This window comes from Balaenoptera ricei, chromosome 11 (assembly GCF_028023285.1).
Source record: "Balaenoptera ricei isolate mBalRic1 chromosome 11, mBalRic1.hap2, whole genome shotgun sequence".
Taxonomy (NCBI): Eukaryota; Metazoa; Chordata; class Mammalia; order Artiodactyla; family Balaenopteridae; genus Balaenoptera; species Balaenoptera ricei.
In genome coordinates, this window is record NC_082649.1 from 89,395,623 (window position 1) to 89,421,531 (window position 25,909).

General features: G+C 45.3%; 1 protein-coding gene across 2 annotated transcripts in view; it reads right to left on the minus strand.

Moving 5' to 3' along the window:
• Positions 1 to 2,676: 2,676 nt before the first annotated feature.
• Positions 2,677 to 25,909, minus strand: part of PDZRN3 (PDZ domain containing ring finger 3) — a 244,604-nt gene continuing 221,371 nt past the window's right edge. For both annotated transcript variants that reach the window (XM_059940195.1, XM_059940196.1), the window contains 5 exons: positions 10,982 to 11,080; positions 9,745 to 9,807; positions 7,366 to 7,467; positions 5,928 to 6,044; positions 2,677 to 5,207 (listed from right to left, as the gene is read on the minus strand). In XM_059940195.1, the coding sequence (XP_059796178.1) occupies positions 3,639 to 5,207; positions 5,928 to 6,044; positions 7,366 to 7,467; positions 9,745 to 9,807; positions 10,982 to 11,080 (1,950 nt within the window). In that variant the 3' untranslated portion in view covers positions 2,677 to 3,638. The remainder of the gene's footprint in view (positions 5,208 to 5,927; positions 6,045 to 7,365; positions 7,468 to 9,744; positions 9,808 to 10,981; positions 11,081 to 25,909) is intronic.

Consider the following 25,909-nt stretch of genomic DNA (forward strand, 5'->3'; position numbering starts at 1 on the left):
TTAAAAAGTAAAAAAGGTGAAATGAAGTATAATTATTTTATTTAATCCAAGATATGCAAAGTATTAACATTTCAACATGCATAGAATTCTTGAAATATTTTACGTCATCTCTTTTTTTGGAGCACTAAGTCTTTGAAATCCATTTTCTCAGAACAGTTCAATTTAGACTAACCATACTTTAAGTGTTTAATAGCCAGCTGTGGCCAGTGGCTACTGTACTGGAAAGTGTAGCACTGGATGATCAATAAATTTTCATTTCTTTCCCTTTATATTTTAGGAATAAAGTTGTCATCCATCCAGTGGCGTGGCTGTTACGGAGCCTCGGGACTCTTACGTCGTCGTAGTTCGGAAATCTATTTAATCATGGGAGAAACGACCATTAGCACAACTGGAAGAGTACAGGTATCAGTGGTTTGTTGAATTTTAATTGCCTTAATATGGGTCTAATGGGGGAAAATGTACTCCTTGATATTTAAAATGGTCACTGAAATCAAAGAGTGCTTATAAAATGCACCTAAAAATAGTGTGAAAAATATAGAGCTATCAAATTCAGTTGGTCTAAACTTGAGATTTTTGTACCTGTAGAAGAGGTCCATGAATGGACTTTGGGGGCACATAAAGCCTCCAAAATTACATGCAAATTTAGTTGTGTTGTGTATTATACGTATATTTTTCTGTGGGGAGAATCCATAGCTTCCGTCACATTCTTAAATGGGCCACAAGGAAATGAAACAGTGTAAGCAGCTGCGGTGGTAGAAATCCCTGTTGGCTACAGGCGACATTCTGTTTACGTGGGAACTACGGTTTCATATCTGGGAGGACAGAAATTGTACATCGTCTCTCGTCACCGTTAACCAGGAAAATCCCTCAACTCGCGCAGCAGCTTGGAAATGGCTGTGCTCGGAGGCACTTGGGGGGCTCAGACTCACTGAAAAATGGCAGATTCACGTCTCCTGGCTGAGGTTCACTCCAGGGCATCCACTGGTGAGCTGTGTTTATCTTTTGGTTGAGGGCACAGGACTGCATACGTTCAAGTTACCTGTGCACTTGACAGCGAACTTTCCCCCGTGGGAGTGGCCGTAAGGGCTATGGGAACGGGTGTTGGGTTCTGAATTCAAATCCCAGTTTGTTCCTTAAGCAGCCACATTTGTCTCCTTGAGTCTCCTGCTCATTGATCAAATGATTTCTCGGGTCTCTTCCGACTCCTTTTAGGAGTTGATTTGCTAAATTCGGTTTGGGAGACCTCGTATGACATTGCAAATTAGGACCAAGTGTATCCATATGAAAAAGTGATTGAAAAAATAAGTTGGAATTGAAGGGTCCGGAATTGGGATTAGAATGTATGTTACTTTTTATTTCCCTCCAGTTTTTCACACGGGGCACAGGCTGACCCCTAAATCCAGAGGCACTCAGGGAGCCCTGATTAGAAACCCCTCAACTTCAGTCTGATAGCACATGACTGTTTAGGTGGGAGCTCTTTGCTCTTGTGGCCACGTACACCCCTCTGGCCTTTAATGAGAACACACAAGGCAGGAAGGCTATTTCTCCAAAGAAACCCACGCACTTAGTCTTATACCCAAACTGTGTATGTCTTGCCGCAATTTGTAATTCATCTGACTGGTGTTGGTTCTCGGTGACACATTAACTAGCAAGAAAGGGTGTGAGGTTAAGAGAGCTGGATATGGGGCGCTGCTCCTGGGAGCCAAGGATCCAATGCTGTTGGAAGTTGAACTTGGAGAGTATTGGAAAACCACGGTGCTAACGGTCCACCTTTTGCAAACACTAAGGTAGCAGGTGTAATTATCTTCGCGATGCCTGGTCTGGAAGAGGTAATGAACAGATATCTTAATAGTGAGGAATAAATATATCGGTGTCGTATCTACATTAAGTTTGTTCTCATGGAAGTGTGACTACTAATGACTAATGACTAGTCTTAAGATTTTGGCCGCAAGGGAGGAATATGGGTTCAAACAGGGTGTGTTGGAGGAATCTAAGTCTCAGATACCTAAACACCTGGCCACTTCAATCCAAATTTCAGTGAGAAAACCAGATGTCTGGCATCATGGCAAATGAAAATGATACCCTTTGTAATCCCATTCATTCATTTGTGTATGGATGTACGTATGTCTTTTTAGTAGACATTATAGCTGAAATTTGTGTGAACACTATAATCGGGGAACAAGTTGTAGCAAATTCAGTATTTGGGATCCTGTGGGTTGTTGCGGTGTGAAAGGTGCCAGTTTTGAAGCCCACCCACTTTGGTGACCCTTGCTATTCTATGAAAATATTGTGGGTTTTGCAGATGCATCTTAGAAATGGAAAAAGTTGGGCCTAGCTACTCACTCAGAGATGTTGTTAGATATTACTGACAGGCAGTAATGGCGGCAGTAAACCAAAGGGGTTTCGTTGTGAACACGAGCTTGGTTGATAAACTTGCTGTTATTCCAGTTTATAGCATAGTGGGCCAAGTTGAGGCTTTCTGCAAGACAGACAGACAGTCATTCGAATGCTAGATTAAACGGTGAGTTTGATTGATTGCTTTTTTTTTTTTTTCTTTTTTCCTAACAGACCTGTCTTTGGATTCCGGGCAGAATGAAGGTAGTGGATGATCTGAAACGCTCAAATTCTTCTGAGGCAGCAGGTAATACAATGAAGGAAAAAAAAAAAAAACACACACACACTGCAAAAGGCTTTTATTTTATAGGCACCACTGCAAAATGAGGAATCACTTCAAAACATATCAAATAGAAAATAATAATAATTTATTTTAACTTCATTTTACTTACTGTTTATAACTAACCATGGTTCTCTGAATTTGCTCGTAAAAGTCTGTCCCTTCGAAGCTACAAAGCAAAGGTTTACTACAGTGAGCACTTAAAATTCCACAAACTGTCTCCATCCACAACTTTCCTGTACATGCAAAGTCCTCCAACGGGTTGCAGTATCTGCAAACATGCTTTAAACTTCCACGAAGCTGCGTTATAGTTTGCCTTCTGTTAAAAACCTTTACACTCTCTTGGGAACTTTAACCAGAAGAAGAATGTTTAAATGCGTATCCCAATTCTAAACAAACACTGCTGGTTTGGTTATGTGTAGTATACATCGTGAACCACAGAGTTTGGTGGTTTTTGGAGCTGAAGCTTTGACCTAAATAATAATGTTAAACGGTCACTCACATGAAACACATTCAGCAAAGTAACATTATAAGGTAGGGTTCCATTAAAAATACATACTGGCAGTCGTATCTGAGTTTTCGGCAGGAAAAAAAAAAAAGTTGTGTTTAACTTTCGTATATGAATATAGCGTGTAAACAAATTATTCTGTGTAGGTATGCTTAGTAAAAGATCTTTTTGAAATTTAAAAACTTCATGTAAAAGGTAACGAGTATAAAAAGTACCATTGCTATTTGAAAAAAAGCTCTGTGTTTTGTTAATATTGCCTTCCAAGACAGTTAAGGGTGGTTTCTGTCTGCTTAAAATAGAGCTAAGACACCCAGAGTGGGTAGGGCTCGCTGATTTCGACTATAAACATGATGACGCTATTTATCTTATATACAAAAGCTTGCCGCATTGAACGAGGCAGGAATTGCTACCTCAACGGTAGTGTTCTCTCTTATGTACATAACGCAGAAGTGAAAATTATACAGTAGTCACCGATAGGAACGAATTGTATACTCTAGTGCCGTCTGGAGATTTCGTGCCGTGGGTTAAGAGTTCTTGGATCGTCATCCAGTTATCAAATATCTTTTTATTCCTCTTCTTCATCATCTTTTTGTGGCTGAGTTCCAGGATGTTCATCTCCTTCCTGTCGTCGGCCCCCTGCTGCTCCTTCAGGCAGTCGAGCCGGCTCTGCATCATGAACTCGCGCCTCCGCCTCTGCTCCTTGGCCTTCACCACGTGCTGCTTCCTCTCCTCCTTGCTCCAGTACCGCCCCATCTTCAGCTCGCTCACCGCATCGTCGTCCGTGGTCATGCCGCTGCGCTCCTCGCGGATCTTGAGCGCGCGCTCCCGCAGCAGGCGATCCCGCACCGGCCGCTTGGTGATGTAGCGCGTCCCGTCGCTCCGGATCTTCACTTTCCACTCCATTCTCGGCTCCGACTGGTTGGCAGAGTTCAGGTCCTTGCACATGCTCACCAGGCTCATCTGGCTTTGCGCGTACTCCACGGCCGACTTCTGCTGGATCAGCTGCATGTAGCTCTGGTAGTGCTGCGCGTGCGCCGGGATGTGGGCGTGTTTGTAGGGGGAGTGCGGGAAGGGCGACAGGTACGAGCCGCCGCCCAGCTTCTGGCTGGGGGTGGGGCTCCCGCTGCCGTCGCTGGGTTTCCTCTCCTTGCCCTCCAGGGCCTGGCTGGGGTCCAGCTCTTCAGGGGAAGGGCTGTAGTCCGGGGAGCCCACTTCGGGATCTTCCGTGATGGAGAGCAGATTCTTTGGGGACGGCCCGTACGCCTCGGCGGTCCCCGCGGCGCCTTCGCTGCCGGGACCGCCGACGCCCTCGGCCGCTCTCCTCAGGGAGTTGTCGGGGGACATCTCCAAGGTGAGCGGGGTGCTCCGGCAGCTCTCGCCGGTGTTGTAGGCGCTCGAGCTGTCTTTGTCGGACTTCTCGGGGAGCTCGGTGATGTCCGAGAGCTCGCGCCTGCGCACGTCGACGCTGGTGTTGTAGTTGCGGAAGCCGCTGTTGTGCAGCATCCAGGGCTCGCGGTACTGCTCCTTGAGCTGCTGCATCTTGTGCGCGCGCACGATGCTGAGGCACTCCAGCTCGATGCTGCGCAGCTCCTCGTTGAGCAGCTCCAGCTCCTTGTCCACGCTCTCCGGGTCGCTCTTGCTGGCGTCCAGGGGGCTGCCCGGGTAGTACAGGCCGTAGGGGCTGGCACTCTTCACCTGGCACTTGAGCTCCAGCAGCTCGCGGAAGCGCTCGCACTCGTCCACCGGGATGCCCAGGTAGTCGGCGTCGGCGCAGTCGGCCGAGATGAAGGACTCGTTGCTGAAGGGCAGGTCGCCGCTGCCCAGGGTGTCCTGGCTGCACGTGAGCTTCCTCTGCCCGGCCAGCGGCGGGGAGGCCGCGGGGGCGTCGTCGCCGTTGTTCTCCTGCTCTGAGCTCTCGTCGTTGCGCGTGCTCTCGTCCGTCCGGCCCACGCCGCTGTCCTTCTCGTGCTGGTTGGACAGGATGGTGGCCGTGTCTGTGGTTCCCCCGTCTTCCTCGTGCTTCTTCTACACGACAGAAAACAAGAACACACGGGCACAGTGAGGGACGCCGGAGGTGCAGTTCCCAGGTGTGACTCTTCCTGTAGGAGGAGGGCCTGGGAATTAGCTACGGGTTAACTACCCGGTCAGCCTGACCGGGGGGAGCCACTTAACCTCCTTCTCGGCCTCAGTTTCCGCACCTGGGAAAGGAGGACGATAGTCACCTTACCTCTCCGAATGATTCCAGCCATTCGAGGACCCCCTGTGCACGCACGGGAAGCGGGAGGCACAGACGACGTCCTTTTAGCTCCTAAGGCCCTCGATTAGTAGTTAGTTAGTTAGGGTATCTCTGACAATGGTGGTGTTATAGAAGGGACGGAAAGGGTGCCAAGCAGCTCAGGTTAAACAGAGGGAACTGCTTTGCTTTTGAAAACATGACTTTTTGTTTCTCTGATCTAGCAATACATTAACGCCGGCACATGGGGTTTGCTTTCGAAACGAGTATCAGAAGGTCAGGGGTACCCGGGCATGACTGCTTTTGCTTTGTAAGCCACACAGCTCTCTCGTGGTCAGGGAAGCTATGGGCTTGCCTTTCACTCGGGCGAACAGAAAAGCAGTTAGTTACTTTCCTGGCCGTCTTCGCGGCGGCAGGCAGCCGGGTGGCTCGGGGTCTCCGGCATCCCGAGGGAGACGCGGGGGCGGGGTTTCCCCGCTGTGGGCGGGGCGGAGGGGCGGGCGGGGCGGTACCTGCTGCAGCGCGCCGGCCGTGAACCGCATGGCCTGCTGGTGCTGCTCCTCCAGCATGTCCATGTGCAGGTCGTCCAGAAAGTCGTTTCTGTCGTCGTCCATCCAGCCCTCGTCCAGCTGGGGAGAGGCAGCCGCCCACACATGCTTCAGCTGAGGCTCCTTTCGCGTTCATTTAATTTACTTATTTATTTTTAAGAGAGGACAGTGGCCCTGGGGAGAAATACCTCTGGGGCCCCCTCCAGGAGTCATCGAAATGCAGGCTGCCTGTCGTTTTGCTCTACGACACGACAGACAACTCCCCCACCCTCACGGTGCAGACAGCTCCCGCCCTACACGTCTGGGGGACGGGGCTGTGGTCTGCTGTTTCACTGCAGGAGGGTGAAACGCTTTCCCCCAGGTTAGCTCCTTTCAGCGAAGGAGGCCACTGAGTACAGGGGCGGCGTCAAGGAGCCCTAGCCCCGCCTGCTCTTCTGCGTGACGGCCCACGCACAAGTTTAGCAGGCCCCAAAGAGAAGGCACTTACTTACTTACAGTACGGAAAGAGTTCTTTCTGACAAAAGAAAAAAAAAAGGTAGCTCTACGAACCTAGCCGTTTGTTAGTCTTGGGCAAGGCCTAGCACTTTTATCAGGCCCTTCTCTCTCGTGCCCGTAAAAAAAGCAGACCACTCAGGGGTCTGACGTCTACCAGCCGTGGGCCAAATCTGGCGTGCGGCCTATTTTTGTTCGTTTCAAAACAGTGTAACTGGAACCCAGCCAAGCCCCTTTGTTTACGTATTGTCTGCGGCTGCTTCTGCACTGCAAGAGGCCAGCAACTGCACCAGAGACCATATATACAGCTCCCAAAGCCAATCATACTTCTTCTTTCGCCCTTTAAGGAAGAGTCTGCTGACCAAAGTTTCTTTCCTTTCTTTACAGTAAAAACTGTACTACCTGGCAGATGTACGTCACGATGATTTGATGTGCATATACGTAGTGAAATAATTACCAGTCAAGTAACTAACAAACAAACAATTACTATTTTTTTGGTGATGAGATATTAACTATAATAATCATGCTGTACGTTCCTTAACACTCTGCAGTTGTAAATGAGACCCACACAGATACTGGTCAGGTCCTGGGAAGTCAAACATGTTAACGGGCATGACCCTGGCTGTGTTTTCCATGCCGTTATGTTCCCTCCTCTTTTCCTTCATTACGCTCCCTGCGTTAACGAACGCGCGGGGCCCGCTGTGTAAATGCCAGGGTGGATGTCGGCACGCTCCTTAAAAGGTCAAAACGAGAAACAGATCGAAAGTCCGAGCAACTCAGATTACCTTTCCAGGGTACGGAGTACCTTCAAGTTCAGATTCGATACGTGGGCAGTGTCCTGCAGGGACAGGGACTTCGCTACTGATTTTAGAACTACAGACCCAGCTTCACGTGCCGGAAGCTGACTCACCTGGAGTTCGGGCCTTGCAATTAGCAAGGAAAAGTTCTTGTTGTCTTCACTGGTTAGAAGAGCCACGGCCTCTTCGCGGTTCTGTACCTCTATCCCGTTAATCTAAAAAGAGAAAGGTGGAGGGGTGGGCAAGTAGCGTGATTAAGTTGTGCAGAATCATCCTGCACTGTTGCAGGCCTGCGTCTGTCACCCACTCACAGCTGAAACACAGAACTTCCAGGCAGCTAGAAAAGAATACGCTGGTTTTCAGAAGGAAAGGCCTTGCTCCAACTGACGCAGTGTCTCTGGTCTACATGACGGCCTCCACGGGGGTAGTGCACAGGAGGAGGCTACGTGAACAGAAGTAGCTGGGACTCCAAAAGGCAGCCCTGAGAAAAATGACAGCATTGTGAAGAGGGAAAACATCTAAGCAATTTAATGACACATAATTAAATATACTCAGGCAGGAGTCTAAATGGAATATACTAAAGCATGACTACAGCTAATTTTCAGATAATGTCGGAGAAAAAAGCAGCAATGGGGGTTGTACGTGAACGTGCTGGAATTATGCAGAGTGTTCTCTGTTCCCAGTTTCACACTTTAATGTTTTAAGGTGGGACAGAAGGTCAAGCGGGAGGGAGTCTCTCACCATCACACCTGATCACTCTGGAAGGATTTTGGCTTCCTGTCCTGGCACCTTCGAGCTCTGCTGGTCTGGAGGTCTCAGCTCCAGGGTACATAGCAATGGTCCCACTGAGCTGGAAGGGGAGCCTGCCCTCTGACTCTCTACGCCAGTGAAGGAACGGGCAGCAAAGGGGGTGATGGATCTTGGTCAATGAGGGGATGTGGGGTTGTCTGGGAGGCACGGAGGGCCAGATAAGGAACTCAGTGCTTCCGTGGCCAATGGCAGATGCTAGTGGAAAACTAGAGCCACTGAAAAGGCCGTTACTCCTGAGGGTTCAGCCCCGTCAGGAATGACAGTCTGGGCTGAAGTCAGGGCAAGTGTAAGAATAAGCAGTGGAAAAAGGAAATGAAAATTACTTGCAGTGAGGTAGGCAGTGATAAGTATAAACACAGTGGATTCGAAATGAGAAGACAGGAATGAGCAGAGGTAGAAGCTAAGTCTTCTAACCATGAACCAAAGCCTCTCAATTTCCGTGAGATTAAAAAAGACTGTAATAGAATTACCATATGATCCAGCAGTGCCACTCCTGGGCATATATCCAGACAAAACTATAATTAATTCCAAAAGACACATGCACCCCAATGTTCACTGTAGCACACTGTTTGCTACAACAGCCAAGACATGGAAGCAACCTAAACGTCCATCGACAGATGAATGGATAAAGAAGGCGTGGTACATACAGACAATGGAATATTACTCAGCCATCAAAAAGAAAGAATGAGACAATGCCTTTTCCAGCAACGTGGATGCAACTAGAGATTATCATACTAAGTGAAGGAAGTCAGAGACAGACAACTATCTTATAATAGCACTCACATGTGGAACCTAAAATATGACACAAATAAACCTATTTATGAAGCAGAAACAGACTCACGGACACAGAGAACAGACTGGTCGTTGCCAAGGGGGACGAGGGTGGGAGAAGGTTGGATTGGGAGTCTGGGATTAGCAGAGGCAAACTGGCATATATAGAGAATGGATAAACAACAAGGTCCTACTGTGTGTAGCAGCAGGAACTCTACCCAATCTCCTGTGATTAAACCGTAATGGAAAATAATAGAATGTATACACATGTATAACTGAGTCACTTTACAGCTGTAATTAACGCAACATTGTAAATCAACTGTACTTCAATAAAAAATGTTACTTGTTAAAAAAAAATAATTAAAGCTTAAATTAAAAGACAAAGGGAAAAAAAGACTGGTCTCATTTTGACTCGAAAGAGCAACAGGTATCCTTTACAGATAAGGAAACTACTCTTAAAAGCCATCGCATAATACTAGTTAAATGCTGAGTCATGGAGTTTAAAAGATGGCTCAAACTTGAAATGATCGGTCCAAAATTAATCCTTCAGAGAAAGCTCAAATGAGCATTATTTTGGTTCACGAGAACTGTGGGCCTGATTTGGCCCCCATGTGTTGTCTGTGGCCCAAAGAGAAGGGAAAGGAAAGGAGGTGAGCTGGCTCGTGCTGTAAAGCGCTGGGGCAGCTTTCCTGTTCAGGTGGGCCATGCGTCCTCTCTCCAGTCTGTCTCACGCCTCACCACACCCTGTTGCCAGGTGTTTTCCATAGCTTGTACTTCAGCCATTACCTTCTCTGGCCTCACCACACACCTGATATTTGCGACCCCCTGTTTGTTAACTTCTGCATTTCCACCCCAAAGCTATTATGAGAACCAGTTTGCTCTTGAGTGATAAACAGAGGAAGCTGACCTACCTGGATGATGCGGTCTCCTTCTCGGATGCGCCCATCCTTGGCCGCGATGCTGTTAGGGTCGATCTGAAACACACAGCAGACATCTCAGCACTGAGTGGGTAACTGAAACACGCACGAAAATAAACAACAGCCCTTTCCAAAGTCTGCGTCTAACACATAATCGTGCTCGTCCCTCTGTTTTCGTTTTGCACCGAAATAAACAAGACTTAGGGTCATGCAGAGGGAGACGAACAGGGACTGATCTGTTTCCAAGCCCTTTCCAGGCTGTGTTCCTGGATCCTTGCACGGCAACCCTGCTACACAGCAGTGTGCACAGACCCTGGTGACCTGAGGGGATGAAGAGGCACAGCTGACTCCTGTTCCAATGCACAGGAATGAAAATCAAAAGTGTGCTGTAGAACAGGTTAAAGGGTACCCTTCATCATGTGGGCTGGGCTAGCAACCAGAGCTTAATTATTTTACCAAATGCGTCTATTAAATTTTGGAAAGTAACTTTAAAAATGAAATATAATTGAGACAAGTGGGACTGAGTTTGGGAGAGACACCCCTGAAATGCAGTAATGATGGGCCAACTTAAGCTTGGTGGGTGAAGTATACCCAAAGGGATAATTATTAAGCCTAGCAGACACATCCCTTGATTCATCCCATGGGGATGGATTTTATTTCCTGACAAAATGGGGTTTCTGTGCTTGCAAAGAGGGCAGTGCGTGGTCAGGTATCCATCCTGAAATCAGTTGCTTTGCATTGTCTTCTCTGGGAAGATCAAGAGAGATTCCATCTATGTACTTTGAAGTTACACTGAACTTACGTGAATTCAACTATACACACTGCACCAAAAGAAAAGAAAAAAGAGAAACAGACACAGAAATACTTTAAAAAGTGTAAATGATGCCCTCCCCCATCCCATTCAATGAACACGAGAAGGGAAATGTGAATCTGCTCTTCCCTCGGGGTTGAACACACAAAGCCATGTAAACGGCTCCATTTTATGGCCGATTTGCAGGCTTCTGAAGGGTAGTTTTGTCTTATGTGCCGACATTAGAACTTAACCCCTATGTAAAGATGTAACTCCATGGAGCGTGATAAAGGGGAGAAAGAAATCTGTCTGCGTCTTTCCAAGGACATCTCAGTGAGCCAGAGTTAAGGTTGGTTAACACATAAAAGGCAAAAAAAAAAAAAAAGAGAGACCAACTCTCTTGCTCTTGCTATGATAGTTATAAAAAATCAGCCTCGATACCTCGCTTATGTAAATCCCAATGTCATCTTCATCGTCCGTCCGGTAGCATACTGTGAGGCCCAGCTTGTCCTGGCTGTTCATTCTGTAGAGATCCACTTCCTAGACAAAGAAAGGGCATTCCCTGTGAGACCGCGGCAGGCAATGAGGGCTTGGGAGGACGTCAAATGCTTTAAAAAAACATTTTGTTTAAATGATGAACTGGATTTCTTTGCATTCGACGTGGGCAGAGCAGTTAACTTACTAAACAAAAAAGTGATTACGGTCATGGGATCAATGCCCAGGGCATTTCTGACCTTTCAGTCAATATAAAGTCATTTTGAAAATAGTTATTTTATTGATCCCCCCAAAGAAAAATTACCCATATTTCACTCAGCGTCAAGACTTCTGGGGTCGGGCTTCTAAAAAGCATTCTTTCAACGTCTGCCACAAACAAGAATATTTCCAAACCCTAAACCATCCAGCCATTTCAGTACAAATGTTTCCAATGTGTTTGGTGAGATTATTTCCCGTTGTGTTCCGTTAATATGCACAGTAACAGAACTCGCAAACAGACTACACGTAAATTGATCCAAGGAAGGAGGGTAACGTGATAGCACGCAATTAATGCTTTCCCCAACAGCTGTGATATTTACAGTCGAGAAATTAGTTTCCGCCGCTGTTACAGCAAATTAAGTAAGATAAAAGCAAAGCGAGCCCAAACGCGAGACACAAGGGCACAGGGAACGCCACTGTATTTGCCAATTAACCTGCGCTTCGGAATGAGGTCAGAACTTTGATAATTGTTGGGCCCTTGGAGGATGTGGCGTGGTTCTCTGAAAGCGTTCATGGGCCAAGTCTCCCTTTCCACCCATCCTGCCAACCACCCATGCGAGACGCGGCAGCACGAAGGGCCAAGGGCTGCCCGATGATAACTTCTCAGGCAGAGGCCCCGGTCTGGTGTTTAGTGTTAGCTGCTTGCCAACCAGCAGGAGCTCTGAGGTGGGGTCTGTCTCTGGAAATATCTTCTCTCTCCTGGCTCTTCTTGGTGAGGGCACAGTTGTTTTTGTGTTCAAAGCTCAACACAGTTACACAGCAGATACTTACGGAACCCTCCCCTGGGTGCCCAATATCATAGACACTTTCGAGACAGAAGAACAGGAGGTGCAAAGGCCCTGGGGCCAGGAGGGCTGAAGCCCTGTGAACGAGGAAGAGAGAGGCGGGCTGAGCATAGCCAGGCAGTGGGGCCAACGGGCCAGCGTCGGGGAGCTCGGATTTGATTTCAACATCACGGGAAGCCTTGGAAAACTTTTAAGTGAAGACTGCCATGATCTGCTCGATATTTTCAGCAGGCTTTCCGGCTGTTGTGTAGAGTAGAGCGTCGTGGTGTTGAAGAGTTGAGGCTCGGAAGACAGGCAGACCTGTGTGCAGATCCCAACTCTAGCTCTTTCTAGCAGCTTCATCACGGGGTTTCATGGGCTTGTTACTATATCTAAGCCTGCTTCCTCACTAGCGCATGTCACCCTGCCGCTTGGACAGGGTGAAGAGTCACTGAGACGAGACTGCCGAGCTCTCAGCACAGTGACTGGCCCAGAGACAGTCCACAGAAAACCGCAGTACAATACGTGCAGGCAGCTTCTTGCCTGAAGTCACAGCCGTTGTTTGCAGCTGAGTGCGTGTTTTTCTCACGCCCCCCAATAAGATAATTTTATTTTCTGAATATTGACATGTTAATTAATTCAATGACTTCCTCATTATAGCTTTAGCAACCTGGCATGCTTCCCTTAAATGAAATCCCATTAATTTCTGATAATTTAGTTGAGTTGGATGGAAATTTCTTTTCTCGTGTTTTGAGAAAAAGACTAAGCAATCAAAGAGGTAGCACGAGTTTAACCACGAGGGCGCATTCTTTCCAGGTACTTTGGAATAACCCACTTGCATACCACAAATATACTAGGCCCACATCATCCTCATGTTTCAAACGCATGCCCAAGTCTCTGTCTCAGGTTACACTTCATCTGGGTACAGGCAAAAGGGAAGACCTTCTCCGTTTCGGCGCTTCCTAAGAGGTAGTGTAAATCCGTGCAATTTCCTGATAACTCGTTTGGCTCCAGATGCACCACTGCAGCCCCACTGCTGCCACAGAGCCCTGGCTTCAAGGTGGAAGCCAGCTGGTTCTGGAACAAGTTCACGTGCAACCAAAGCAGAGAGAAGGATAACTGGAGAGGCTGTAAGAAGAAAACTTAGAAAGATAATAAACATTGTGATATGACTGTTACCAGGATAAAAATGATAATACAGGTTATAGTTTTCACTGAATGATTGGCCACCAAGGTGAATAGCTCTTAAGAAAGGTCAAAAGATACCAGAGCTCCACTGGGCTTCATTCTACTATGACTCAAAGTTTGCTTCAAGGTCACGGCGAGGAAGGTGCAGAAAATGAGGGCAGTGTTTCGAAATTTTACAGCACTTAGACACTGTCATGATCGCCAAGGATAGGATTAGCAGACTTGTCTCACTGACCACAGTGCAAGACTGCGTCAGGTACTACTGAGCTGAAGTGGCAAGGGGCGAACTATGGAGTCACTCATGGTAGAATCACGTATTGGGTCAGTGACATGTTAAAAATTAAACCAACCGGCTAACCTGGTCCCCCCGGTCTTTCACCACCGAGAGTCTGAGAAGCATGACTCTGTAATACACATGTAGAATTGAGGGCTCCGTTTAAGAACTCGGGAAAGTGAAAAGTCCGGAACTGATGTCTTGGGGGAAAAAACAGCATGATGTACTAGGAGTATTCAAGTAGGAAAAAGGAAGACTCATAAGGATTGTGATAGATTAAGGTCTGACACGTAAAAAAAGATTTCATGCATTTGGCCTAGTCCCAAAAATGTGTGCAGTCTGCTGTCTACAATCAATACGATTTTGATCAAAACCTAACTTGAAAAGCATTCCTACTCTATTTTTTGTCAATATTTTGACTGACAGAAATTTGAAGAACTACTATAACAAGAGACAACTTTCTTCGAACAAAACGGCAGGCTGGCATGGAAGATATCCTAAAACATTTGTTGCTTTAAAGTATTTTCACCTGAATCACTGATAATTAATCAAGAATAGTATCTTACGTTCTTCCTTACTTAAACCCTTTTTATATGCTGCCATTAACCCCATATGTGGTTCGAAAATTAGTCATAGATTCCTCATAAATGCTGTTTGGACTTATGTTACAAACAACACATGTTGGTGAAACATAACATTTTTGCCTGGTAGAGAAGAGGTTCTGATTACCAGGTCTGTTTGCAGTCACTGATATTCTGAAAACAATGCTTCCTCACTATAGCAGAATGATATACAGCCCAGCACTGCACTGAGCCTTTAAATCCCACTGCAAATTTTCCCAGGACAGGCTGTCATGGGGACACTCACATTCTCACTTTGGATGGACTTGACTTAAAAACTGCAAATTTACGTCCTTGCTGTGGAGGAGAAGCCCAGGCCTGGCTCCAGCCTGAGGCATATGCTGTGTGTCAGGGCAGTGCATGGGAGGAGCCAACTCCAATCTGAAACACTCGCCTGAGGATGTCCAAGCCCCACACCCCACCCCAATTCCAGCTGGCTGCGAAGCACAACTTTAGGACTTGATCCTTTAAACCAGACTCAAGAAGGGGAGTGCAATTCTACTTTAAGGGCGGTCCTCTAGGAGCTGCTTTCTATCTTGGAAATGGTCTGGTTCTAAAAAGGATGTGTGGTACTGGATAAACAGATGCTGGTAAAGCACATTTTCAGTAATAATAAAGCACAGTGGAACTTCCCTGGTGGCGCAGTGGTTAAGAATCTGCCTGGGGCTTCCCTGGTGGCGCAGTGGTTGAGAGTCTGCCTGCCAATGCAGGGGACATGGGTTCGAGCCCTGGTCTGGGAAGATCCCACATGCCGCGGAGCAACTGGGCCCGTGAGCCATAATTACTGAGCCTGCGCGTCTGGAGCGTGTGCTCCGCAGCAAGAGAGGCTGCGATAGTGAGAGGCCCGCGCACCGTGATGAGGAGTGGCCCCCGCTTGCCACAACTAGAGAAAGCCCTCGCACAGAAACCAAGACCCAACACAGCCATAAAATAATAAAATCAAAAAAAAAAAAAAAAAAAGAATCCGCCTGCCAATGCAGGGGACACGGGTTCAAGCCCTGGTCTGGGAAGATCCCACATGCCGCGGAGCAACTAAGCCCGTGCGCCACAACTACTGAGCCTGTGCTCTAGCGCCCGCAAGCCACAACCACTGAGCCCATGAGCCACAACCACTGAAGCCTGCGCTCCTAGAGCCCATGCTCCGCAATGAGAAGCCACAGCAATGAGAAGCCCACGCACCGCAATGAAGAGTAGCCTCTGCTCGCGGCAACTAGAAAAAGCCCGTGTGCAGCAACAAAGACCCAATGCAGCCAAAAGTAAATAAATAAATAAATTTATAAAACAAACAAGCAAACAAACAAAGCACAGGGTATTACTCTGGGGTTTACTCTAGGTGTGTACTTGACAGTGATGTTAAGATAGCATCGGCTATAATATTTCCTTGTGTTATCTGGACCTTCTTAGGAACTCTAAACAGAAGTTGGAAAAGTGTCACTTACAAGCCACACGAGGGCAGAGACAAGACAGTGGAGTAGAAGGATGTGAGCTCGCCACTTCTTACGAAAACATCCAAATCACAACTAACTGCTCAACAACCATGGACCAAAACACCCCTGGAAACTGCCAAAAGAAGATATACTACATCCAAAGACAAAGAAGCCACAACAAGATGGTAGGAGGGGGTGCAACTGCTATAAAGTCAAATCCCATACCCACCGGGGGGGCGACTCACAAGCTGGAAAATAATTACACCACAGAAGTTCTCCCACAGGAGTGAAAATTCTGAGTCCTACGTCAGGCTCCTCAGGCCTGGGGGTCTGGTTACAAGAGGAAGGAGCCCTCAGAGAGTCTGGCTTTGAAGGCCAGCAGGGTTTGATTGCAGTAATTCCACAGGACAGTAGGAAACAGAAACTCCACTCTTGGAGGGCACACACAGGGTCCTGTGTTTACTAGGAGCCAGGGAAAAAAGCAGTGACTTCATAAGACTCTGGGCAAGACCTACCTGCTAGTATTGGAGGGTCTCCTGCAGAGATGGGCATTGGCTGTGGCTCACTGAGGGTACAAAGACACTGGCAGCGGCAGTTCTGAGGAGTACTCATTGGCATGAGCCCTCCTGGAGGCTCCCATTTTCTTACCAAGTCCTGGCCCCACCCAACAGGCTGCAGGCTCCAGTGCTGGGATGCCTCAGGCTAAACAACCAGCAGGGCAGGAACACAGCCCCACCCCTCAGCAGATAGCCTGCATAAAGTCTTCCTGAGCCTACAGCCCTCTAGGCACGCCCCTTGGCATGGCCCCACCCGCCAGAGGACAAGACCCAGTTCCACCCACCAGTGGGCAGGAACCACTGCCTCCCACCGGGAAGCCTGCACAAGCCTCTCAGACAGCCTCCTCCCCCAGGGGGCAGACAGCAGAAGCAAGAAAAACTACAACCCTGCAGCCTGGAACAGAAACCGCCATCACAGAAAGTTTGACAAAATGAGATGGCAGAGGAATATGTCCCATATGAAGGAACAAGATAAAACCCCAGGAGAACAACTAAGTGAAGTGGAGATAGGCAATCTACCCGAAGAAGAATTTAGAGTAATGATAGTACAGATGATCCAAGATCTCAGAAAAAGAATGGAGGCACAGATCAAGAAGATGCAAGAAATGTTTAACAAAGACCTTGAAGAACTAAAGAACAAACAAACCGAGATGAACAATACAGTAACTGAAATGAAAAATACACTAGAAGGAACAAATAGCAGGATAACTGATGCAGAAGAACGGATAAGTGCACTGGAAGACAGAATGATGGAAATCACTGCCACGGAACAGAAGAAAGAAAAAAGAATGAAAAGAAATGAAGATAGTCTCAGAGACCTCTGGGACAACACTGAACACACCAACTTTCACATTACAGGGGTCCTGGAAGGAGGAGAGAGAGAGAAAGGACCTGAGGAAATACTGGAAGCATTAATAGCTGAAAACTTCCCTAACATGGGAAAGGAAGTAGTCACCCAAGTCCAGGAAGCACAGAGAGTCCCAGGCAGGATAAACGCAAGGAGGAACACACCAAGACACATAGCGATCAAACTGACAAAAATTAAGGACATAGAAAAAGATATTAAAAGCAACAAGGGAAAAGCAACAAATAACACACAAGGGAATTCCCATAAAGTTATCAGCTGATTTCTCAGCAGAAATTCTGCAGGCCAGAAGGGAGTGGCACGATATATTTAAAGTGACAAAAGGGAAGACACGACAACCAAGAATACTCTACCCATCAAGGCTCTCATTCAGATTTGATGGAGAAATCATAAGCTTTACAGACAAGCAAAAGCTAAAAGAATTCAGCACCACCAGACCAGCTTTGCAACAAATGCTAAAGCAACTTCCCTTGGTAGAAAAGTAAAGGCCACAACTAGAAACAAGAAAATTATGAATAGAAAAGCTCTTCAGTAAAGGCAAACATACAGTAAAGGTAGGAAATCATCCACACACAAATATGGTATCAAAACCAGCAATGGTGAGAAGAGAAGCACAAATGCAGGAGATTGGAAATGCATTTGAAATGAAAAGACCAGCAATGTAAAGCAATCTTGTATATATATAGACTGCTGTATCAAAACCTCATGGAAACCGCAAACTGAAAATCTACAATAGATACACACACACAAAAGACAAAGGAATCCAAATACAACACTAACATTAGTCATCCAATCACAAGAGAACAAAAAGAGGAAGGGAAGAAAAGAGACCCCCAAAAACAAATCCAAAACAGTTAACAAAATGGCAATAGGAACATACATATTGATAATTACTTTAAACGTAAATGGATTAAATGCTCCAACCAAAGACACAGGCTCACTGAATGGATATAAAAACAAGACCTGTATATATGCTATCTACAAGAGACCCACTTCAGATCTAGGGACATGTACAGACTGAAAGTGTGGGGATGCTAAAAGGTATTCCATGCAAATGGAAATCCAAAGAAAGCTGGAGTAGCAATACTCATATCAGACAAAATAGACTTTAAAATAAAGACCGTTACAAGAGACAAAGAAGGACATGACACAATGATCAAGGGATCAATCCAAAAAGAAGATATAACAATTGTAACTATATATATGCACCCAACGTAGGAGCACCTCAATATATAAGGGAAATACTAACAGCCATAAAAGGAGAAATCGAAAAGTAACACAATCATAGTGGGGGACTTTAACACCTCACTTTCACCAATGGACAGATCATCCAGACAGAAAATCAATAAGGAAACACAGGCCTTACATGACACGTTAGACCGGGTGGACTTAATTGATATTTACCGAGCATTCCATCCAAAAGCAGCAGAATGCACATTCTCCACAAGTGCTCATGGAACATTCTCCAGGACTGATCACATGCTGGGCCAACAAAGCGAGCCTCAGTAAATTTAAGAAAACTGAAATCACATCAAGCACCTTTTCCGATGACAACACTATGAGACTAGAAATCAACTACAAGAAAAAAAACTGTAAAACACTCAAACATGTGGAGGCTAAACAACAATATGCTACTACACAACCACTGGATCCCTGAAGAGATCAAAGAGGAAATCAAAAAATACCTGGAGACAAATGAAAATGAAAGCACAATGATCCAAAACCTATGGAATGCAGAAAAAGCAATTCTGAGAGTGTACTTTATAGCAATACAATCTCACCTCAGCAAACAAGAAGAATCTCAAATAAACCACCTAACCTTACACCTAAAGCAACTAGAGAAATCAGAACAAACAGAACCCAAAGTTTGTAGAAGGAAAGATATCATAAAGATCAGAGCACAAATAAATGAAATAGAGATGAGGAAAACAATAGCAAAGATAAATGAAACTAAAAGCTGGTTCTTTGAAAAGACAAACAAAATTGATAAACTTCTAGCCAGACTCATCAAGAAAAAAAACAGAGGGCTCAGATCAATAAAATTAGAAATGAAAAAGAAGTTACAACTGACACCCACCACAGAAATCCAAAGGATCATAAGAGACTGCTACAAGCAACCATATGCCAATAAAATGGACAACTTGGAAAAAATGGTCAAATTCTTAGAAAAGTACAACCTTCTAAGACTGAACTAGGAAGAAATAGAAAATATGAACAGACTAATCACAAGCAATGAAATTGAAACTGTGATTAAAAATCTTCCAACAAACAAAAGTCCAGGACCAGATGGCTTCACAGGTGAATTCTATCAAACATTTAGAGAAGACTTAACACCTACCCTTCTGAAACTGTTCCAAAAACGTGCAGAGGAAGGAACACACTCTCAAACCCACTCTATGAGGCCACCATCACCTTGATACCAAAACCAGACAAAGATACCACAAAAAAAGAAAATTACAGGCCAATATCACAGATGAACCCAGGCGCAAAAATCCTCAACAAAATATTAGCAATCCCAATCCACCAATACATTAAAAGCACCATGAGCAAGTGGGATTTATCCCAGGGATGCAAGGATTCTTCAATATCCACAAATCAATCAGTGTGATACACCACATCAACAAACTGAAAAATATAAACCACATGATCATCTCAAGCAATGCAGAAAAAGCTTTTGACAAAGTTCAACACCCACTCATGATAAAAACTCTCCAGAAAGTGGGCACAGAGGGAACCTACCTCAACATAATAAAGGCCATATATGACAAACCCACAGCAAACATCATTCTCAGTGGTGAAAAACTGAACGCATTTCCTCTAAGATCAGGAACAAGATAAGGATGTCCACTCTCACCACTTTTGTTCAGCATAGTTTTGGAAGTCCTAGCCACGGCAGTCAGAGAAGAAAAAGAAATAAAAGGAATCCAAACTGGAAAAGAAGAAGTAAAACTGACACTGTTTGCAGATGACATGATACTATACATACAAAATCCTAAAGTTGCCACCAGAAAACCACTAGAGCTCATTAATGAGTTTGGTAAAGTTGCAGGATACAAAATTAATACACAGCGATCTGTTGTGTTTCTATACACTAACAATGAAAGATCAGAAAGAGTAATTAAAGAAACAATCCCATTTACCATCACATCAAAAAGAATAAACTACCTAGGGAGAAACCTACCTAAGGAGGCAAAAGACCTGTACACTGAAAACTATAAGTCACTGATGAAAGAAATCGAAGATGACACACAGATGGAAAAGATATAGCATGTTCTTGGATTGGAAGAATCAATATTGTGAACATGACTATACCACCCAAGGCAATCTACAGATTCAATGCAATCCTCATCAAACTACCAATGGCATTTTTCACAGAACTAGAACAAAAAATCCTAAAATTTGTATGGAGACACAAAAGACCCTGAATAGCCAAAGCAATCTTGAGAAAGAAAACTGGAGCTGGAGGAATCAGGCTCCCTGACTTTAGACTATACTTCAAAGCTACAGTCATCAAAACAGGATGGTACTGGCACAAAAACAGAAATCTAGATCAATGGAACAGGATAGAAAGCCCAGAGATAAACCCATGCACCTATGGTCAACTAATCTGTGACCAAGGAGGCAAGACTATACACTGGAGAAAAGACAATCTCTTCAATAAATGGTGCTGGGAAAACTGGACAGCTACATGTAAAAGAATAAAATTAGAACACTATCCAACACCATACTCAAAAATAAACTCAAAATGGATTAAAGACCTAAATGTAAGACCAGATACTATAAACTCTTAGAGGAAAACATAGGCAGAACACTCTTTGCCATAAATCGCAGCAAGATCTTTTTTGATCTGTCTCCTAGAGTAATGGAAATAAAAACAAAAAATAGACAAATGGGACCTAATTAAACTCAGAAGCTTTTGCACATCAAAGGAAACCATAAACAAAACGAAAAGACAACCCACAGAATGGGAAAAAATATTTGCAAACGATGCGACTGACAAGGCATTAATCTCCAAAATTTACAAACAGCTCATGTGACTCAATATCAAAAAAACAAGCAACCAAATCAAAAAATGGGCAGAAGACCTAAATAGACGTTTCTCCAAAGGAGACATACAGATGGCCAAGAGGCACATGAAAAGATGCTCAACATCACTAATTAGAGAAATGCAATCAAAACTACAATGAGATATTACCTCACACCAGTCAGAATGGCCATCATCAAAAAGCCTACGAGCAATAAATGCTGGAGAGGGTGTGGAGAAAAGGGAACCCTCCTACACTGTTGGTGGGAATGTAAATTGGTGCAGCCACTATGGAGAACAGGATGGAGGTTCCTTAAAAAGCTAAAAACAGAGCTACCGTATGATCCAGCAATCCCACTCCTGGGCATATATACGGAGAATAACATGGTTTGAAAAGATACATGAACCCCAATGTTCACTGCAGGGCTGTTTACAATAGCTAAGACATGGAAGCAACCTAAATGTCCACTGACAGATGAATGGATAAAGAAGGTGCAGTACATATATACAATGGAATATTACTCAGCCATTAAAAAGAATGAAATAATGCCATTTGCAGCAACATGGATGGGCCTGGAGATTATCATACTAAGTGATGTAAGTCAGACGGAGAAAGACAAATATCATATGATACTGCTGATATGCGGAATCTAAAACGAATGATACAAATGAACTTATTTACAAAACGGAAACCGCCTCACAGATTTAGAGAATGAACTTATGGTTACCAGGGGGAGAGGGGCGGGGGAGGGATAGAGTGGGACTCTGAGATTGACACTTATGCACTGCTATATTTAAAATAGATAACCAACAAGGAGCTACTGTATAGCACAGAGAACTTGGCTCAGTATTCTGTAATTACCTAAATGGGAAAAGAATTTGAAAAAGAACAGACACATGTATCTGTATAACTGAATCCCTTTGCTGTGTCTACCTGAAACTAATACAACATTGTTAATCAACTGTACTCTAATGTAAAATAAAAATTTTTTAAAAATTAAAAAAAAGATTTAAAGTAGAAAAAATTAAATTCAGAAAAGTGCAAAGAAGGGAATGATCATTTATATTCTTATCACCCAGAATTAAACACGGTTAACCTCTTGACAGGAAAACAAAACAAAACAAAAAACAAAAAACCACCAAAAAAACCCTACTATGACTTAGCTGTGGTCACTCCATTTCCAGGGGATGGTTGCACATCATAGAGGAGAGCCTGGTTGCTAACAGTTAAGCAAAGAGTGAACCATAAGAGGTTTTCAGAAGCTCTGGAAATACAACACTGTAAGAGCCGATACCGTCTTGCGATCTGTATAGATTTAGGTTTTACCTTGGCTGCTCATAAAGATTACAGTAATGCAGTAGTAGTTGAATTGTGCACTAAAAACAGCGTCTAGCCTTATATACCATGCATGGTAGGTGCTCAATAAAACTGAATTAGCTTGAGATTCCAAGGCAGACTAAAGATCCAAATGAAAAATAAACTTGGCTCTGCCATTAGCAAGCCAGGCTGCCCTAGGAAAGTCACTTCACTTCTTTGAAACTTCTCGGCTCTTCTACCATCTTATCCCCAGAGACAATATTCTGGGGCTCAGTGGAAACTGCCGTTCCTCCAACTTATTGAGTGGTTAGTAAATTCTCAACATTTCATTCTCACTCCAAGCTAGAGGTAGAGCCTTACACAATTGAGTACATCATGGAAAGCACAGAGGGCATGAATACATATCTGTCTGTGATGATGGAGATAAGATGGCAAAGAAGACCATTAATCAAACTCGTGTGAATAATGTATTACCATTATCTGGATTACACCTCCCCCACCACTGGTGTCCTGTTGCTTACCGGTCTAGATGGACGGCTGGATAAAAATGAACAGCTAAGCCTGACATTTTAGATGAAATTGAAATGATAGCTCAATTGAGTAAAGTACGGGGGCCAGTCTACCTTGGTTGATTCAAGCTTTCTGTTTCAACGACAGCCACTTTAATCAGAGGGCGTCCCAGAGAGTAATTTCGATGGCTTCTGCACCTCTAGGAAGACTGGTTACTGAAGCATAACTCTAAGACCTTATCGATCCAGAACTGCTTGTGCATATTTCTGGAAATCATCTCCACACTTTCTCTATCTATGCGTGGCACTGTCGGGGACGTAGAGATGTCTCTAGAAAGACTGTACTTTCCTTCAAGGTCCTGAAAAGTGAGATTGGGTCACAAGGCATTTATTCCTTTATTCGACAGATGTTTCTTGGGTGCCTACCCTCTGCCGGGCACTGTCTGAGCAGGAAGAGTCTAAGTAGGAAATGGCCCTACTGGGGGAGGGGTGCTTTAGCCAGAGCGGTACGTAAGCTTCTCTGGAGATGAGCCACGCTGAGCTGGGCCAGGATCTGGGGGGATAAAATAAGAGCAGGGGGCAGGTTCTGATTGCAGGTGGCAGGAGAAGAAGGGTCAAGTGCTGATGAAATTGGGAGGGTGGTGAGGAGGCTGACTCAGTGAGGGTAGGGCCGACCAGGGAAGGTTCCCCGGAGGAGCCCTGGTGCTGTGCCTTAAAGGCTAAAGAAAAATGCATAGGTTGGCGGGGACAGCCTGCATTACCTCCAGGACGGTCTCGCTTCCCTTGAGATCTTATGACGTTACACTATGCAACCAGGTTTGGAGATCATTTTAGTCTCCCTGGTGAGAGCGTAGCTTTCTTTTCCTTTCTGGTTTCAAAATGACATCATCAAGACACAGCATAGGTGACGGCAGCTTCACAGCCTGGCTAGGATGCTACTGATGAATCAACTGGGAAATTAAAACAAGACTAAGGGAAAAGAAAAGCCTTCAGACGTCTATTTTTCCGTCTTAATTACCTACAGGAAGATCCAGAGCAGGTGTTCAGTACCTGAAAATTTACGGGTAATTATTTGGCGGCTCAACCCTTGAGTATACTGGGGTGTAATCCTTTTAATGCTAAGCAGTTTCACAATAACAGGGATTTGACACTTACCTAAATATGATCATTTTGTGTGCTTTAAAAGAGAGAACATCTGTTTTTCTCTGTGCATTTGCTTCCATAATATCCCCAAACACTCATATATTTTCCTCCTATATAATATCCACGGAACGGGTTATTTTTCGAAAGGGGCGGATGTTGATCTAATTCAGCTTAAGACGAGGAGCGGTGGGCTGAGATTGGCCCCCTTACTCACAGCAAGCCTGGGTGGGGGGACCCAACAGGCTGATGGGACCTAGCAGAGACAGACTGTTGACGGCTCTAAGAAATCTCGCGAGGAAGCGGGGATGATGGTACATGCCATTCCCCCAGAAAACTGGGTCTGCTTTAGGAACCACAGCTCTTGGCCGTGCTGCTGTTCATTAACCTTCTCGAACTGACCGGGTGATCTTCCAAAGACACGCCTCTGCAACAGAGCCTTCCTGGAAGTATACACACTGTTCGCTCCCGGAGATTCCCTCCTGGTGAGGAGCCGCGGAGAGAACCTACCTGCATCTTGACCTCAGAACTTGGGACGGGCCGCTCATCCAAAACCACCAGGTTCACTCAGTTAACAGAAATAACCTGGTGACATCCAAGCTGCTCTAAACAAAAGTCCAAATGTAAAAGCAGCCTTCCTGCCTGATACGGACTCATGGTACTTCGTGATAACTGCTCAAAGGGGCTGTAGATGGAGAATGGCCACAGTTTGGTTTTCTAGATGAAAAGCTCATGTCTAAGCTAATGGCTGATGAAGCAAAGGGACTTTGAGCTCCTGAACGGCAGGCAGGGTGATGACTCGCTGATTTTGCCTTTCTAGCACCAAAAAGGATATTCAACGTAACAGATGCTCAGTAAAAGCAGGCGAGCAGAAATGAACGTAAGCGTGCATGTAGAGTCTCTTTGTGCTTTTTCTATTTAACAAAAGGAAGAAGTCTGAACAAGTCTTGAATGTCCATGAGGGGCTTAGTCATCTCTAGTCCATGGGACTGCACTCTGCCCGGATGGTGTGGGTGGTATTCGAGGCTCGGAGGCACAGCTTCACACCACAGTGAAGGAAACGCACAAAGCCCCCATCGTGTGACCCATGACGAGGGCAAATGGAAGCCTGGGCTTCTTTACCTGGGCCTGTGGCCTCCAGGTCAGGGCCCCTGGGACTTGTGCACCAAAACACCTGGGGATCTTGGTAAAATGCAGATTCTGATTCTGTACGTCTGAGGGCCCAGATTCTGTATTTCTCACAATCCCCAACGTGCTGCTGTCCCAGTCTCTGCACCACACTTTGAATAACAAGGCTCCAGGAAGGCATTTCAGAGTGGCCTCCTCCCACCAAAAGCAAGATGCTCTCAGATAGTTCACGTGGAGAAAGTTACTTCCTTTAGGAAGAAAGCCTCAGTTTGGGCTAGTCTTACCACTTCTGTGATACTAGCCCATCTCCTTAGACAGAGAGAAAGGGAGCAGGAGGTAGTGGAGAGAACGGGCCCCAGGCACCCAGCCCTGGGCAGCTACCAGTGACAAGCAGCGGGATTTAATAACACTGCCTCGTGTCCGCTGTATTTATTGGACAGCACCTTCTATTCATGGCAAGGGATGCTGATTTTCTGACTGAGCTAGTGATACAGCATTTCCTTTAAAATTTTCCTTAGTTTACAACCCAATCAAAAAATGGGCAGAAGAGCTAAATAGACATTTCTCCAAAGAAGACATACAGATGGCCAAGAGGCACATGAAAAGATGCTCAGTGTTACTAATTATTAGAGAAATGCAAATCAAAACTACAATGAGGTATCACCTCACACCAGTTAGAATGGGCATCATCAGAAAATCTACAAACAACAAATGCTGGAGAGTGTGTGGAGAAAAGGGAACCCTCTTGCACTGTTGGTGGGAATGTAAATTGATACAGCCACTATGGAGAACAGTATGGACG